Source organism: Heterodontus francisci, chromosome 17, assembly GCF_036365525.1.
Source record: "Heterodontus francisci isolate sHetFra1 chromosome 17, sHetFra1.hap1, whole genome shotgun sequence".
NCBI classification, from domain to species: domain Eukaryota; kingdom Metazoa; phylum Chordata; class Chondrichthyes; order Heterodontiformes; family Heterodontidae; genus Heterodontus; species Heterodontus francisci.
The window spans coordinates 68,721,630-68,740,232 of NC_090387.1; the positions used below are offsets into that span (position 1 = coordinate 68,721,630).

General features: G+C 39.5%; 1 protein-coding gene across 2 annotated transcripts in view; it reads right to left on the reverse strand.

Moving 5' to 3' along the window:
• nup93 (nucleoporin 93) overlaps positions 1-18,603 on the reverse strand; it is a 138,014-nt gene that overhangs the window by 27,495 nt on the left and 91,916 nt on the right. For both annotated transcript variants that reach the window (XM_068049604.1, XM_068049605.1), the window contains exons 4-10: positions 16,409-16,471; positions 7,566-7,694; positions 6,417-6,491; positions 4,829-4,921; positions 3,547-3,686; positions 3,171-3,303; positions 231-388 (exon numbers count right to left, since the gene is read on the reverse strand). In XM_068049604.1, the coding sequence (XP_067905705.1) occupies positions 231-388; positions 3,171-3,303; positions 3,547-3,686; positions 4,829-4,921; positions 6,417-6,491; positions 7,566-7,694; positions 16,409-16,471 (791 nt within the window). The remainder of the gene's footprint in view (positions 1-230; positions 389-3,170; positions 3,304-3,546; positions 3,687-4,828; positions 4,922-6,416; positions 6,492-7,565; positions 7,695-16,408; positions 16,472-18,603) is intronic.

The following is an 18,603-nucleotide window of genomic DNA, read 5'->3' on the forward strand; positions in this document are numbered from 1 at the left end:
CATTTATATAGCACCTTATCATATCCGTAGAAAATCTTAAGGTGCTTTACAACCAATGGATTACTTTTGAAGTGCAGTCATTTCAAGGGTAAATTCATCTTTGCATGTTGTATGCCAAAAGTGTAGTTTTAAATATAGCTCTTCTCCACACATGCTCAATATGTTGATAGCAAGACTCATCTATTTTAACTACCAGTTTTCAAGAATCTCAAACTTAGTGTGGCACTTACCTTCTGTCATCACCCTGAATGTACTCCTGGAACCAATTGCTAAATTCCCCCAGCTGATGCTGTGCACGATTCACCACCTGCATTGCTGCCATTAAATCTCCACAACGCAAACAATAGTAGATGAGGGCCCAGACTGGCTGACCTTCAACCTCCCCATCCTAGATTTTAAAAAAAAAACATCTTTCTCAGAATATTGTCCACTGCAATTTTTGATCACTAGTACTTATAATACAAACATAAGTGATCAATAAGCAGTTCATGGATTTTCTGTATCTCAGGATTCTGTGCAATAATCTGCAAAGTTTAAGTTAAAATGACTCAGTATACATGGTATATTTCTGTCTTCAAAATAAACTGCTATATCAACTATATTTATCACATGATGCAATATAAATAAGTCCCTATAACACATCAGCTACTGGACATCAAAATTACCATCTTCGAAAGTACAATGTCGACTCAAACCCTCTGCAACCCAAAAATTAACTCAACTATACAACTGCTGTTCAATTAGAAGCTTTTTTGTGTTTAAAAAAACTTCCTGAAAACTTGCACCAAAACAACAGTATAAAATCACTAATAAAAACAGAGAATGCTGGAAATACTCAAGAGGTCAGCAGCATCTTTGGGGAGAGAAACAGTTAACGTTTCAGGTCCCTGACCTTTCCTCAGAACTGGAAAACATAAGAGCTGTAACAGGTTTTAAACAAATGCTGAGTCAGGGAGAAGGGGTGGGGGCAGATGGGAGAACAAAAGGGAAGGTCTGATGCAGTGTAGAGGCAAATTTGTTTTATTCTTTCATGGGATTGGAGCATTGCTGGAAAGGCCTGCATTTGTTGCCCATCCCTAATCGCCCTTGAGAATGTGGTGAGCCACCTTCTTGAACCACTGCAGTCCATCTGGTGTAGGTACACCCACAATGTTGTTCGGGAGTTCCAGGTTTTTGACCCAACAACAGTGAATGTACAGCGATATAGATCCAAGTCAGGATGATGTGCAACTTGGAGGGGAACTTGCAGATGGTGGTTTTACCATGTGTCTGCTAATGACAAAGGGGGTGAGGGTACCAGGCAAAAGGATATGGTAATGGGACAAGTAAAGAAACAAATGATGGGCCTAGAGGAGATGTAAATGAGAACAATCATTACCAGCACTTTCCATTTGAAAAAAAATGAAGGCAGAGACAATGTGAAATTGTTGAACTCAACTATCAGTCTGGAAGGATGTAAATTGCCTAATCGGAAGTTGAGGTACTGTTCCTCAAGCTTACGTTGAGTTTCATTGCAGCAGCATAGGAGGCCGAGGACAGAGAGGTCAGAGTAGGAGTGGGGCGGAGAATTAAAATGATGGGCAACTGGATTCTTGGGGTCACACTTGCGGATTGAATGGAAGTATTCCTAAAAACAGTCACCCAATCTATGTTTGGTTTCTAACGTGGAGGAGACCACATAGTGAGCAGCGAATCCAGTATACCAGATTGAAAGTAGTACAAGAAAATTGCTATTTCACCTGGAAGGAGTGTATGGGGCTCTGGACGGTGAGAAGGGAGGAGGTAAAAAGGGCAGGTGTTGCATTGGAAAGTGCTGGGGTTACTGAGGAGTGGACCAGGGCGTTGAGGAGGGAACGGACCCTCTGGAGTGCTAAAGAGAGAGAGGAGGGGAAGATGGAATTGGTAGTGGCATCACATTGGAGATGGTCAAAATGACATAAGACGATGTGGAGGCTGGTGGGGTGGAAGGTGAGGACAAGGGGTACCCTATTATGGTTTTGGGAGGGAGGGGAAGGTGTGAAAGCAGAAGTGTGGGAACTGGAATGGACATGATTGAGGGCCCTGTCAACCACGCTGGAGGTAAATCCTTGGTGAGGAAAAAGACCTTCGAAGTGCTGGTATGGAAGGTGGCATCGTCAGAACAGATGCGACAGAGAAACTGGAAGAATGAAACAGAGCCCTCATAAATAGCATGGTAGGAGGAAGTGCAGTCAAAGTAGTTATGGGAGTCAGTGAGCTTAGTGGAAAAAATTATTTTTGGTGCAATAGATTGAAGGAAATGTGTATCTTGTGTCTATTTTTACACTATTCCCAAATTGCTTCTATCTTTTGCACTGATGCTGTGTAACATCCACCACTCATTAGCATAGCTCTACTCCCTATATAAATAGGCAGCAGAGAATGCGAGTTTCCTGCATTTATGCCAGTTCCGAAAGGGCATAAACACACACCTAAAATTTTAGGTGCAGCTGGATCCAAAGTCATTATTTTGAAATACATAAAGCCTCTCCGACCTACGCTGCATTTTCAGATCTTTGAATCTATTTTCACTGCATCAAAATGAGTTACAACAAAAATTGAAAAGTTTCACCGAATCACAGAATGCAATATCTTGAATGTGTGCCCAATGTGCATAAAGGGTGGGTCAATGGCAAACCCAATTTTCATATATAAAAGGATTACATTTTGCGCTCTAAGGTGCTGAATTGCTTATTCTGATTTCAGCTGGTTTCACACCAGTTTTTACATTTTGGCATACGCCAATTAGATTCTCAGCAAATTTTAGCACAAGTTGCCAATGGTAAGATATCTAAACTTTGTCCTAAATTGCCAGTTACACTGTTTCAGGAAATTCTAGACCATTATAAAATCCAGGTGTTTAGAACTAATTGCAGATTGCAAAACAGCCTTCAGTCCCTTAGGACTACCTAGGCTCTCAGTTTCTTACAGGTCAAGTCTTCAACCCTCTCTGACTGGTGTTACACAGTCTGGATTAAAAACCCATTCCAACCCAACCATTATTAACATTGATAGAGTTATAAAAACAATGTGGCACAAGTAATTACTTGTTAAGAATACAAATAGCTTTTCTTAATATTTGTAGCTAACAGCCTAATTTTTTAAATTTTGGTCTGTAATAGAACTATCAAAACTATTTTGAGTATGAATACCTGAAGTCCTTGCAAAGGAACTGGCAGCTTAATATTAAGAAAGCTACGGACTAGTTGGTAAGTTCCAGGTACACCACCTAGTTGAGCCTGGTGCAGGTTTCCATAGACTGTCGCCATTACATAGTTCTTGTAGCTATGAGTGAGAACATAAAGGAAAAAAAGTCAGGCAATTGTTGGCACTGGATCTTAGCTCCAACTCTCTTATGGCCCTGAGCAAACAACATTAAAATGAACTCTGTTTGTTCTGAATAAATAACCAACAGCTATTAAGTATAGCTCTCAAACATTATTTTGTGCAGTTGTAAGACACAATATAAAAGATGCTTAACAAATTAGCAGCATGATGTTAAGCATTCCTCAATAAGCCATCTCTCACCTCTTCTCCAGAAAATGTAAGGCTTGTCTTACAAATGTCATCTGCATTTCCAAACTGGTGCGGCTCTTGAGTGTATCAGGGTTAGGTACCAACAGGACATCAGTCATCTGCTTCACCATTGCCCACAGTTCAGAGACATTCTACAATCAAGAAATTAGCCAAAATAGTACAACAACTTTCTATCATTCTATCAGTTCATAAACAATGTTATTCAGGTAGATACATTCTTGGAAAATAATGTTTATCTCTTCTTCCTGGAAACTTCGCATTATTATAGCAGGTATTTGTACTGAATTACACATATCATATACAAAAGACTATCATTATAACCCCAGATTTTTGTAACATTGCACAATTAGTCAAAATTAACTTCATGAGCAGACAAAACAATCTTTTCCTCAGCCCCATGTTTAAAAATCTATTTATTACTTTTTAAGCTGCCTTCCACAGGAGATGCTATTCCCTAGCCAAAATGGAAGAACAGCAATCTTCTAATGGCATTGAGTCAACAACTAGGAGACGCATAGATGGTTGCTGAGGAGAGAAAACAGTACTCAGCCTGCATTTGGCATAGTTTAAGACTCAAAAAACTACAAACTTAACCCACAACACATGAACCCACTTCAGTCAAATGCCAAACCATTAATTGGATTTGTTTCTGATAGTCTGTATTTTGGCTAACACTTCAATGATCTAGTCGACTTCAGAAACAATTTATATTTATATAGCGTTTTTAATGTAATAAAACATCCTTTGTATTGTGAAGTGCCTTGGAGGCTGTATGACTTGAACAGAGTAACGGTAGCCCAAAACGAGCAGCTTCGAAGCTTGTAAGATTTCTAGGTTGTACTGAATGGCTGATGGGTGGATGGGCTATCGCTACATTGCAAATTCATCAGAAACGTTCCAATTTTCAGGGGTGCTATAGGAGCAGGAGAGACTTGCTAAAAATATAAAGGTGAACCATGTGCAAACATAACTATACTAAATGTAAGACGAAGTATAATAAAGCTACTGTATTTCTTTAGCTTTCAAGCACATTTTTTAGCACCAAAGAAACACATGGATTGTGTTCAGTTATAAGGATACATATCATAGTACAGTAAAACACAGGCTCAGCGACATTAGCCATTAAAAATACTAACACTGAAGTATAAAAATCTAGGACTGATTGTGCAGTACAACAAAAAAGCACAATTTAAAACAAATCAATACTTTGTGTAATGTTTAACACTAAATTGCAAAATACAAATATGATAGTAAAACATTTATATCTGGGTACCTTGTCATCCAAAGATTCAGCTACAGTGCTGCAAAGATCTCCCAGATTTGGCTGCAGATGTCCATTCACTACCTTTTCATTATATACATAGATCTGTGATGAGCAAAAAGGACAGATGACATGTTAAAACTCAATTTTAAGGCTGAGTGATTTTGTATGAATATTTAGGGAAAAACAAAAGTGTACAAGGTACATAATTGCATCAATCGTTCATATTGGCCTGGATTTTGCAGTTTAGTGATGACGGAACTGTCAGCGTTCGCTGTCATTACTCTGTGAAACAGACAGCAACTTCTGGCGTCCACGCATGCACAGTTAAATTCAGAAATCCAGAAGTTGCTGTCAGCATATCCTTGTTTCTCCGGGTGCGCTGTTGAAGTCCCCGCAGATGGAAATCAATTAGAGATCACCTCATTTGACGTGAAATTCCACTTTTCACCCCATTAGTCTCTCTGTAAAAACTCATGAAAAAGTTACACCTTATTGAATGAGGTGTAAATGGGTTTTTAACAGTGTACTAAGTCATGATTACTGAACAATCTCTCTGGCCCTGAAAAATTAATTTCATATTGTGAAATATCAAACCTCTCCATTCTATGATAAAATTACATAGATTTTTAATTTTTTTTTCAGTTTGTTGTTTCACCTTCTGCCTTAATCTCACTTTCAGGAAAATTATTAAAAGAGTGATAAAACCTGCTTGTTACTTCATGGTCTGCTGCCTGTGAGAATTCTTCAATGTGATTGACTGCTTAACCTGCTTGGGACATCACTGTTCCTGGATATCAGAGATCCCTACAGCTGACGCCAGAATCTCATTATTGTCGGGAAAGGTGACATTCACACCACAGAGCTTGCTAAATCTTTGTGGGCAACTTTCATCGAGGTTGCTGACTGCAAAATTTGGGCCATCATGTGTAGCAGGATAAAGCCAAGTAAAAGACCAACACTCGCTGTACATGGCCACTATATATACTGGAGGCATGATATACAATAGCATTAAGATTAGATATGTTAACATGCAATCCAGCGTTACCGAATGGCCTACTCCTGCTCCTAATTCTAGGTACTTATGTTAATATGTTTGGATCTGCATTCTTCTATTAAATAAGCACACAATACATGCAAACTCTGATGTGCTGACTGGATATATGAGATTCCCATTCCGCTATAAAAGTCATCAGTATTGCACTTCTTATTTATTTTACTGGTCTTCTCTCTTCAATTTAATTCTTAACTGTTTTGTGGTGTCTCATATCTTAAGTCTTTTCCTCACAAAACAGTAGGAAGGTAAACTGATCCCAGAACACTGAGTTGTACTCTCTAGTTTTATAAACATATGCAAGAAAACATGCTTTTTCTTTAAAGTTTAACACATGTCTCACCAGATCTAGTGTGTTAACAGCAAATCTCAAGAAACAATCTGCAAGGACCTCTCAAGGCAAATTTTACACTAAGTGTTAATGACTAAATGAACTGCAAACTAGCCTTTCAGTAAAGTGATAGGTTTAATGTGAACCTTCATAACTGAAATATTTCCCACATTTAAGAAGCTAAAACCAGCAGGTACAACATAGCATTTACACACCTGTCGAGCATATGCCACTTCCACACTGTCCATTGCGCTGCGTCCTGGTGGCCCCATCTCACTAACAAAACTTGGCTGTTTATAAAGGAAGAGTAGACATCAAGTATCAATAAGAATGTTAATCATCAACTTATTGACCTCCAAGTCAGAAACATTTACTACTTAAAAGACAAAAGTATACATGAAAACTTCCCATTCTGTCTACTTGTAGCTAGTTTGATAGCCATTTGGAAGATCTGCAAGTATGTAACACTACAGGGCTCTAGTACCTGCATATGCGATAGCCTTTTATTTTTCTAATTTTCTCTGCTCTTCTCCAGAAGTAATGAATGCTTGATGAGGTACAATTCCACAGAAACGAGCAAGAGCATGGTACCTGATCCATTCTTCATATATTTACACAAACGGTATGCTGCCCAACCATGAGAGGTTACAACTTAGCCTAATACCTCATCTAACAGCCACACATACATGCATGCGTAATTAAGAGTCAAGAGATAGACAACAGGAGTATGAATGTTGGCTGATTCGTTCTCCCCTTCATAGCGAAAGACATTGATGTCCATTGCAGCAGTTCAATAGTGGCCTCAGGAGATATCAGCTAATCCATCATACAGTGGGAATTGATGTGGTGATCTGCTAGCCTACATGGTTCAGTGCCATCATTGCCCACTAGCCCATCAGGAAAGTGTGTTTAGCTGATTAAGCAAATTCAACACAAAAATAAATGGGTAAACACCTTGGTTAACATACTGCATAAAGAAATGTCATATGAATGCATTAATATCTTAGTTACTAATATCAATACTATCATATGGTCTGTAAACAGTTAAACTCCTTGAATAACGGAAAAATGCTCAACAAGTTCACCTTATGTTTAATGACACTGTACATTTTCAAGTCTACCTTACATTTGATTATAAAAATCAAGATATCACTTAAAAGTAAAGCTTAAAGCTTCACTGGCAAAAAATACTATATAATAAGTTGTTTAATAGTTTTACACCTGAAGATTTCCAAAAATGTAGAAGAATGGTAGTCACAATTTAACTATTGATATTTATCGGTACTAAAACTGAATCAAAGTGTGGAATTAACAGCACACTCTTATTCTATATCCTAAATTTCTCAAGCAACTTTGCTACTTACCTCAGACTCCTGGGTGAAATCGAGAGCATCCTCCCCTGATGTCAGAAGAGTATGGAGGATCTTCTGCTTCTCGTGTTCCCATTCCACCAGCATGGACTCCCAGTGATACCTCTCTGCCATTGCAAACGTCTGTCAAAACATACACAGGGAATTAATAATTTGGAATCACAGTGGATACAAAGAAATTGAATGTTTAACACAAACATATAGTGGTAAAACTATAGGTATGGTCTTAAATTAAATTTGAACAGTAAAACCCAATCAGCAAAGCCATGCAAAAACAATATAGCATGGGTATACTTGCTCAATTTGTTTCCCTTATGCTTTCTCTAGCCTTGAGCACAATACATCTGAGATTACAGTAGAATAAAGCTCTACTGTGAGAAACTCATACCTCCTGCCTCAAATGATCTAAATTTGAAATCCATATAAACACTCCTATCTTGCAGATTAGGAGTTAGACTTCTGAGTCTGCTTCGCAAAAAGCTAATAACCATCCTGCCTAATACTAAAGAGGCGAAAGGATACAAAAGCAGCTTCAATGCCAGACCAAAATTAAAGTCTACATTTCAAATATATTTCTGTTCAATTACCAACTCATTGAAACATACGTAACTTTCATCAGTAGTTTAATCATCTTACTGGCGGAGCCTTAATTTAAATAAATGTTAATACGTGCATAAATACTTACCTTGCCCCGATGGCTGACCAACACTGATATTCCGGCCAGTGGTCAGAACTCCCGCACCTTCGGATCTCCATTCAGAGATCCGACGCAGGACACTGTTGGGAAGGGGGGAGGAGTGAATGTTTCCGGGCGGGGGAGAGGGGGAGCGGGGAAATCTGTTCCTATTAGTTGCAGGGATGTTGGGAAGGGCTTGAGGGTCAAAGGTAATGAAGTTCAGTGGGGAAAGTTCGGGATCGCAAAAAATGTTTTTATTGGGGGGGGGGGGGGGGGTGGTAGAGCAATTTATATACTGAGTGCTTAGTGGCGGGAAATGGGAGAGGGGAATCAAAGTGACATGAAAATTTTATTTCAATATTTACAGCGACGGGACCTTGAAAAAATTTAAATTACCTGTCAGGGCTTGAAGCCCTTTAAAAATGGCAGTGAAGCCTGTGTGGTGGCACCGGACACTGTTGTCGTGGATGAACCACCTGCCCCCCTCTACATCATTGGTCCGCCCCATCCATGTTAATGAGCCGCTGCGCGAAATATCGTGGTGGCTCCGCAGCACATGTCTTGCACGTGCGCCGCCCACTTTTTGAATTCAGCCCCTTGTCAAATGTTCACACTTCCGTATGTTCTAGTTGTTATATAGCCAATTCTGAATAAATTACATCAGCAATGAAGATACTTAGAATGCTGCAGCACGAGTTGATGCCTGACTCAGCTTGACAAAGGATGAATTTTTCCACAGGTCACAAATTTTGCAGCTTTTACTTGATTTGCAAATCCAATATCTGTAGTTTGTTCTCTAAAGTTATTTGATAATTCACAAACAAAGCGGATTTAGAATCTATATTTTCAGCAACAGGATGCTGATCCAAATGGTAAACTTAGAATTCAACAGTCATCTTCTTCTTTGGCCTCCTTGTCTTGAGAGACAATGGGTAAGCGCTTGGAGGTGGTCAGTGGTTTGTGCAGCAGCACCTGGAGTGGCTATAAAGGCCAATTCTAGAGTGACAGACTCTTCCACAGACCCTGCAGATAAAATTGGTTGTCAAGGCTATTACACAGTAGGCTCTCTCCTTGCGCCTCTGTCTTTTTTCCTGCCAACTGCTAAGTCTCTTCGACTCGCCACTCTTTAGCCCCGCCTTTATGGCTGTCTGCCAGCTCTGGCGATCACTGGCAACTGACTCCCACGATTTGTGGTCAATGTCACAGGACTTCATGTCGCGTTTGCAGATGTCCTTAAAGTTGAGACATGGACGGCCGGTGGTTCTGATACCAGTGACGATTTCGCTGTACAATGTGTCCTTGGGAATCCTACCATCTTCCATGCGGCTTACATGGCCAAGCCATCTCAAGCGCCACTGGCTCAGTCGGGTGTATATGCTGGGGAAGTTGGCCGCCTCGAGGGCTTCTGCGTTGGAGATACAGTCTTGCCACCTGATGCCAAGGATTCTCCGGAGGCAGCAAAGATGGAATTAATTGAGACATCGCTCTTGGCTGACATATGTTGTCCAGGCCTTGCTGCCGTAGATCAAGGTACTGAGGACACAGGCCTGAAACACTCGGACTTTTGTGTTCCGTGTCAGTGTGCCATTTTCCCACACCCTCTTGGCCAGTCTGGACATAGCAGCGAATGCCTTTCCCATGCACTTGTTGATTTCTGCATCGAGGGACAGGTTACTGATGATAGTTGAGCCTAGGTAGGTGACCTCTTGAACCACTTCCAGAGCATGGTCGCCGATATTGATGGATGGAACATTTCTGACGTCCTGTCCCATGATATTCATTTTCTTGAGGCTGATGGTTAGGCGAAATTCATTGCAGGCAGCAGCAATCAGGTCGATGAGTCTCTGCAGACATTCTTCTGTGTGGGATGTTAATGCAGCATCGTCAGCAAAGAGGAGTTCCCTGTAAGGACCGTCCGTACTTTGGTCTTTGCTCCAAGATGGGCAAGGTTGAACAACCTGCCATCTGATCTTGTGTGGAGGAAAATTCACACCACTCAGGATAGGAAGGAGATCTGATGAGGCACCGCTATGCTGAATTGTGCCTTTCATATTGTCATGGAATGAGGTGCAGTACAATATAAACAGTACAGTATAAAATACTGTGAAAAGTACAGGAAAAGCTTTTATCAAGCGAGTCAGGCATCATCTTGTGGTGTGCAATTTTAGCTTTCTTCACTGCTGCTATGATCCATTCAGATTAGAAAGTAGTGGACTCAGCATAATTTCAGCCACCTGCAAAACAGTTCATAGTTCAAATTCTCATTTGTGAGATCAATAAATTGATCTTTGCAGTTTACTGACTAATTATTCCAGGATGCATTCAAGCTTCAATTCAAATGTCACATTGACTCAGTTTACCTCCACAGTCCAAGCATTATTACTATCAATTTTGGAAAGAATCGGTGATTTTTTTTTCAACAACATAGCGTCAATCCTACAGATTTTGGACTGATACCGGAAGCAAACTTGCATGCTCCGGTGACTAGTGTTGGGAAGCACCCTTTAGCTAGAAGATCTATTAAAGAGTCAATATCCTTCATTTTAAATGCCTAAAGTGCACTTTACAATGATTGCTAAACTTTTGAGACACTGAACTTCATATTAATATCAAAATCTGAGCTCAAATTAGTACACATTTTAGTACTCAGGTGGTGACTAGATTGTCAACTGATAGCCAAATTTCAATTTGATGCCTACAACAAGCTTTACCTGTAGGCGAGATGGACCAGAGTGTGCAGCATTACACTGAAGTGTAACTGAAGATGCACTAGGTGGATTTTAAAATAGGTTATAGATGTATTTGCGAAGACAACAGGTTAATAAGTTTAGTGTTCCTGGAGTTGGAGAATAAATTGTTAATTAAATCCCAAATTACACTGCACATCTCACCACGGAAATAATAATCCACTGATCAATTGAAATGTTACTAAAATCTAATATTTAACTAATCTCAGTACCAAACTGATAATTCATCCCCCTCCAACAAAAAACCCTGACCAACAGAACAGCACTTTTCTTATACCAAGCTGAACGTTAAAATATAATTTAAGTTTTTAAATTTATAAGCTGTGTAGTTGGGAAAAATTATGATTTGAACAAGTTAGGTCTTGCTCAGTATAAGGGCACCATATTACTAGGCAAGACAGGGAATTCATAAGGAAATCACTCTCCTATGACCCATTATGAATATACAATCATTTTAATCAATAGGATAGTCACATTTTATTCAGCACAGCCCCCAAATTCTACCTCTACTACAGACTAAGCACAGTAACATTATAGATGCAAACAAACCTTCAGCGAAGTAACAACAATACAAAGACCTCAAGAACATACCCTACACTTCTACCCCAGTTGATGTTCAACCCAGGTACTCTGAGCATAGGATGACCCTTTGTTGTAGGGTCACATCCCCTGGATAACACTTAGACTAACAAAAATAATTAATTTTTGACCTTTTACAAATATCAGAGAGAGCAAACATTTAATCACATATCCTTTGGGATGTATTCAAAACAAGATGAAAGATTAGCAACACCTGTGAAAAAAACAATAGTGTGTTTATATTTACAGTGGGTCATTAATATACACAAAGAAATTGCAAAGAATGGCAGTAGCTTATTTAGTGAAACACCGAATCAGCACTAACATAGCCTTTCACCACCACTTCTCTGTACTCTCAGTTCACATTAGGGAGAAGGGCACTATCCAATTAAACAGTGGCCAAAATTAGAATGTCTGTTAAACTATAAAATGGGAGACTGTTCATTTCAAATCATTTTCAGAGAAAGGTAAGCCCTGAAAAGACTTGGATAGGCAATATCTAGTACTGCCATTTTTGGACAGGATTAGATTTTGCCATTACCAGGGCAAGGCATTCTGCAGGGACTGCTGCAGTTGTACCACAGACCATCTGTTGCTGAGTTGAGGCTAGCTTTGGGGCATTCACACTATCCCAATAATTGATACAAACATTTCTGATGGAATCAAATTTGAAGAACAGAAGGCCCAACCAGCACTTGCAAAGAGCTCTAGCTCTTTAGGAAATACATGGATGAGAAATTATGGTTATGAGAATTGGAGGCGAGCGTTAGATGAACAGCTTGTTCCATTCATTTCATAGATGGTGGCAGAAACAGTTTACAAGCACATTGCCAGTGAAGGCTTTCAGGCAATCACAGGACACCTACGTCATCTTGAAATTTCTGACCAATTGTATTGCTTTCTCTTGGATTGTCATGCAGCTTCCATCTGTCAGATATAAGTCTTTCCTTTCAACTATTTAGAAACCCGAGTCCTGATGAATGTCATCAACCTGAAACGTTAACTCTGTTCCTCTCTCCACAGATGCTGTCGGACCCAAGTACTTGCAACATTTTCTGTTTTTATTGCTGAAATCTTATTTGATCAACTGAATTGTCTTTTACACCTTTCTCGACCAAGGTGAAAATGTATTCTTCTCTGCTCGTCCTCCTCCCCAACCCCCAGTTATCTTTTAAATATATAGAACTGTGGAACATTATGTATCTACTGGATAATGTAATTCACAATGGGTTTCTTCAGATCAGGTCTGGAAGCTATTACATGCTAAAACCAGTCCTCAATTGAGCAATGCCATCATGTATCAACTTAAGTGATTTCTTTTGACTTCATGAAGGAATAATGCAGCACAAGCTACTGAGTGGCCTCTCAATGGCTTTTTGGCAGATGTTTTCAAATGTCTTACAACCGAAATTAATACACCAAAGTTGTCAGCAAAAGTACATAACCTGAAATGGTAACGAAGCTTGGATCATAGATCAATGGTATAGATTTTCAACATGTGAAAGGTACAGCTCCCACGAAGCAACCCACATTAGCTTTGCTAGATTAATTTGACATTTTATTGCAGATCTATTCACATATGTTCATGTGCCACTTAAATGTCAAAATATTGTATGCTAATTGAAATACATAAAATCCCATTTTCCAATCACCCTTTACTGTCAAAATGGGTTGAGATAATATCTAACAAAAATATATTATCCCCTCTTTGCCAGAAGATGGTGATTCGTGCTGATATATGATTCCATGGGTGGCTAAGTGGTGTAGTCATTTGTCAGATATAGCCTGTGACTGTCAATGTGAGTACTTAGGAAGGAGAAGTATAAACAGAAAGGGAGGGATTAGTTATTTCACTTTGATCTAATTTTTGAAACAATCCTGAAAGTTACTGCTCAAACACTTTTTGTAGCTACTTTTAAATATCTTATGTGCTAAGAACACACAACTGTTTTAAATGTAGTAGATTTTGATACATTACTTAAGCAAAACCCCTTGTTGGGCTTTTATGAAATACACTATCTTATTTTATTACTTTCTTTAAAAATGTCTTCAAAAATATAGCTAAAAGGGTGATAATAGATTTTATACTTTTTGTAGGGGTGTGTGTGTGTGTGTGTGTGTGTGTGTGTGTGTGTGTGTGTGTGTGTGTGTGTGTGTGTGTGGGGTTGAGGGGGGGGGGGAAGGTAATTGTTACAAAAAATGTTGAATTTTTAGGGAGGATAACTGGAGTTCTCATATTAATGCAATGTCAATATGCAAAACAAAATGACTTATATTGTGAAAACTATCAACTCTGCCAGCATTACTTCAAATAATGTGTGCCACTGCTTAAATGAGCATCATCTCTAATTCTAGTTGCGCAGATTTATTTAACAGTTTGTTACAATTTAGAATTGAATGGAAGAACTAGGAGCTTCTCAGGTTAACATTATGTAATAGCATAAAATACATATATCACACACTTACACATAGTAGTTCAAAGACAAAGGGTTGAATTTGCTTGATGATGGGCTTGGCGGCTGAGAAAATGGGGGGAGCCATTTCAGGACAGCTCCTCAACACATTCTCACTGCTGGGCAGCTATCCCGGGGTGCCCTAGAAAATGGATCAGCTGTCTTCTCCACAGAATGGGCAGCCAATTTGCATAGTTGAGGCCCCAAATAGGGCCAATTTTGCAGCCTTGCCAGCATTTTGCCAGTGGGGCTGTAGGCCTCTGCCATCTACGGAGGGCGCCAGCTCAGTGTTGGCAGCCTCCCTGAAACAGGCTGGGGGCACCATCAGAGCTGGAAGCTCTCTGCCGCAAAGAGGGGCTGCATTTATAAAAGGCCACAATAGAGGCCAATACCAAGCCTGTGAAGGGGTTTCCCCTCCACCCTACTTGATTTACTGGTCTAAGTCCTGTTTTTTTTTTGTTGAATGCTGTGCAGACCAGCAAGGGGGCCTTCATGTTGTGGCGCCTCAGCTGTCCTTAATCTGCCTCAGGAGCAGCCACCACTCCCAGTGGGGCTGCTGAGGTTGCACAGCTACCAGCCCTCAAATTGGGCTGGCAGCATCAGGAGCCCACCTGCCATCCTTAACAGGACAGCAAGGTCAAGAGGCAGTCAATTAGAACACCGCCTCCAGGAAGATTGCTCCGCTGGTCTCATTACTGGCAACTGCAGGCTCAGGTCACCCATTTAGTGCTGACATTGGGGTCCTAAAACCGGCAGCAAAATCCAGCCCAAAAAGGTTGGTAGGAAGTATTGAGCTGATGTGTTATACAAAATATATGTCTGACAAAATTGATGAGCTTTGAATTGAAAAGGCAACAAACTTTTTGAAATATAAATTTTTGGCATCTTGCTAGCTCAGTGGGTAAATGTACTGCTTGGTGAAGCATTGAACTATATATCAATTACAAGCGTCCCAAGTTTGATTTCTGTTCTGATCTGACTTAGCTGAACCTGGCTGTGGCAGCAGGAGTTCTAGAATTGACCTCAAATGTTCAGAAACTAGGAACAAGAAAGACCACAAGTCATGATCCCCGCTTCTAAGAGCTCTCCTGTGATCCCTGCTGGAAAGTGCACGTTGTGGATGCATCAGGTTAAGGACAACATTGGCCTTGGCAATGATGCCACTCAACTGATCAATGGCTCCTCTGTGGACATGCGCACATACGCACAAAGAACGGCAACTTGGGGGAAGAGTCCTTTGGTGTGACAAGCATTGGTCAAAGTATAAATCAGTAGGAGCCAGCCAGCTACAATAGAGGAAAAGGAGAAAATTGGAAACATTTTGTTTTAACACAGCTGGCTCCAGGTAATAAATGAGGCCATTATTTAAAGATATTTTCGAACAAACTTCCTGTAGTCTTTTTGTTTGGAAAGTGAAAATATTGCAGAAAAAAATTCAAATCCGTAATTTATGCACCACCTATTACCAATAAATGTTTCCTATTTCAGCTCCTTTCAAATGGGAGTAAATTTAGTTGAAATGATACATGCTTAGAAATAAGTAAAAAAAAAATTAACTCACTAAACTGCACTGTATCCTTAATATACAATTTCAGAATTCTGCAAATGGAGACTGAATTTTAAATTTTAAAAAATTTACAAAGGTTCTCTTTCAAACACCCCCATGCCCATTCTTTTGTCTTTTCCAAACACTGCATTCCAAGTATTTTTGAATGTTTCCAAAAGTTTTTATGCTCAATGGTTTCATTTTTTGGAAAGGAAATAGAATACATTCTTTAGATGGAGAGGACAAGCAAATTGGTCCCATGGACTCCAACAGTACAGTTGCGTTGAACTGACACCAATTTACAATGCAGCAAGCGAACCCAACTGCCAGCTCTTCAGTACAAGGTGGTGAGCCACCTAGAGACTTGGCAGAGAACTGACAAAGCTGCTCCCATATACTCAGCAGTGAGCTTGTATGCCATCAACCACAGGCACACAAACATTCAACTCTGGCGGTATAGGGCGAATCCATTACTGTTCCGCTAATATGGCACACCGCAGAATTTTAGATCCTCAAAATGGCTGAACATTGCACAACACCAAGAATATAACTTGATCTGCAAAAAGGATCAAGCATCTTGATTCAAACGTAAATCAAAACCAAGTTTCTTTTAACATTACTTTAAAAAGGTATCCAAGTTCTCAGTCGTTCCAATGCAAGCCAAAAGATTTCGCCATTTTATCAGAAACTGAGAAACATTGGGAACATATATGGCATATATTAACACCATAGTTATTTCATTTTGACTGCGATTGGTCAATCTCAATAAAGTAGCATTTTGCAATCTGATGGCATTAAAAAAAAGTATTAAAATGTTATTTGAAGGTTTCACTTACCCTCTTCCTGGACTCTTCAATAGCTGACAGCAGTGCATTATCACGTTCATTCTTCAGAAAACCCTAGAGGGTAAGAAAGTCACATCAGTGTCATGCCATTGCTTGAAATGCTGTCACACCAGGCTTCACCACGGCATGAACTAACAGCACATCACTGCACAGACTGCATAATTAGTAAACCCAGAGAGCGTGCTAAAAAAAAATCCATAGCATATTATCAACCTGCTGAAAGCAGTTATCTACAGATGCCTTCAGCAATTTGTGTCACACACAGTTGGCATCAACTATGCAAAATCTAAAATTATATCCTGCTAAAAACCATTAGTTGATAGTGTAGCTGACTACCGACTACCAGGCATTCTCAATAGGAACGTAGAATTACCTTCGCCTATGCATTTAGCCAGTGATGCTTAACACTCATTTACACTGTGGAGCTGAGAATTTAGTCTATTTTAGGAAATATATTCCTACCTAATGCTTCATATTTGGGGCAAAACTATTCTGACATGTACAAAAAAAAAATGGCAGCTTCCCACCAGTCAGCCTCTCTGCAGGCATCTCCATTGCTCCTGAACCTGCAAAGAGATCAATGGCAATGGCAAATGGGGAAAAAATTGCTAATGAGCTTCATCATCTTCATTGTCATTTCTCAATCCAAAACTATACAGCTGTCTTCATTTGGCCCCCTAGTCTGTGCAGCATGTGCTCAATGGTGCAGCAATCATTCAAATAACCCCACCCCATCTCAGAAGTCTGATGGACAATGACTCATGGTTTGGCATTGCAATTATACAGATCTTGCTGCAACGTTAAGTTTTTAAATCTAGTGCAGGAAATGTTGATATAAAAAAAATCACTATTTCCTGCACTTCAAAACATTAAGCACAATTTTAAAATAACTTTGGTGCGCTATTCCACATCTCAATTTGTACTGTAAGTTTCTAAATATTGCAATGAGGAAACTAAAAATTAGAGTTGGGTTAATAGTGATTCTAACTGCAATTTCTTCAGACACTTATCCATTCCAGTCTTTCTTCATACATGGAGGCAGTTTTTTTCTTAATCTTCCTAATACACTAGAAGCAAAAATGTAGAAATGGGATCAAACTGCAAACAGGCTGTATATGACGCAGTTACTTGACACACCCATGCCTTCAGAGTCAAGTCCTTTGAAACAATGGATAATTAGAATATCTTTGAATGGATGCATTTTTAAATAAAAAAAGGAGTGCAGCCAAGCCACTGAAAATAGTCACAACGCACAATCATACCGAGCAAATAAAAGTTGTTAATTACAAGCTTTAATGACCATTTTACAACCCTGTGCGCTAATGGTAATATGCAGCAGCTCACATTTATAACCAGCCAACCTGAGAGCGGCATCTGATTCCATTTCATTATTTCTTGCAGGTGATTAAATGACACGAAGATTAATCACTTTTAAGTGATTATTTTTCTTCATTATGTTCAAATGCACAAACATTTTGCATTTTTTTTTTATTAAAAGATTTAAAACCAATGCAACCCTTTTGTAATACTGGAGTTCAATAACCAAAGTAAAATGATGCATTTCACAAAGGCTTTACCTTCACACAAAATCATTTTAAAACTAAGAATGTCACCGATGAACGTAAGAAAATGGCAACAGTGGAATTGCATAAGCACATTTAATACCAGGCATCAACCTCCTGGCGTGTTTCCTAATGTACTAGACCAAGAGGAAAATAGTTCAGTAGTAAAAAGAGGAAACAAAGGACCAAGGTAAAGGGAGTAAAGAGAGTATGAGCAATCTGAATCACCAATACAGTTTACTGATATGCAACAATCAGGGGAAGATTAAGAAAAGGGGTGAGGGAAGTGGACAGGGTTAAGGAAAATCAGCTGAAGTGAATGAAGCAGCAGGATTAATGCTACTGGTCCAGCATCTGTACAGCTGCCATTTCCAGTCATAAGAAAGGCTGGACAAAGAATTGCTTTTAAAGGACATACTATAATGCAACCAAATGAATATGTCCCGCAACCAAACAATTTAAAAAAAATTCAATCATTCAAATTACTTAAAAGACATTGCAGTCTATTATACTCACTGTACAGTAAACTCCTTGAAACAGAACAATTGAAAATGGCAACTGATGAGCAGAACGACGCAATACGAAGCTTTCGGATCGAAGGCGCAGCATGACCCCACCCTAAAT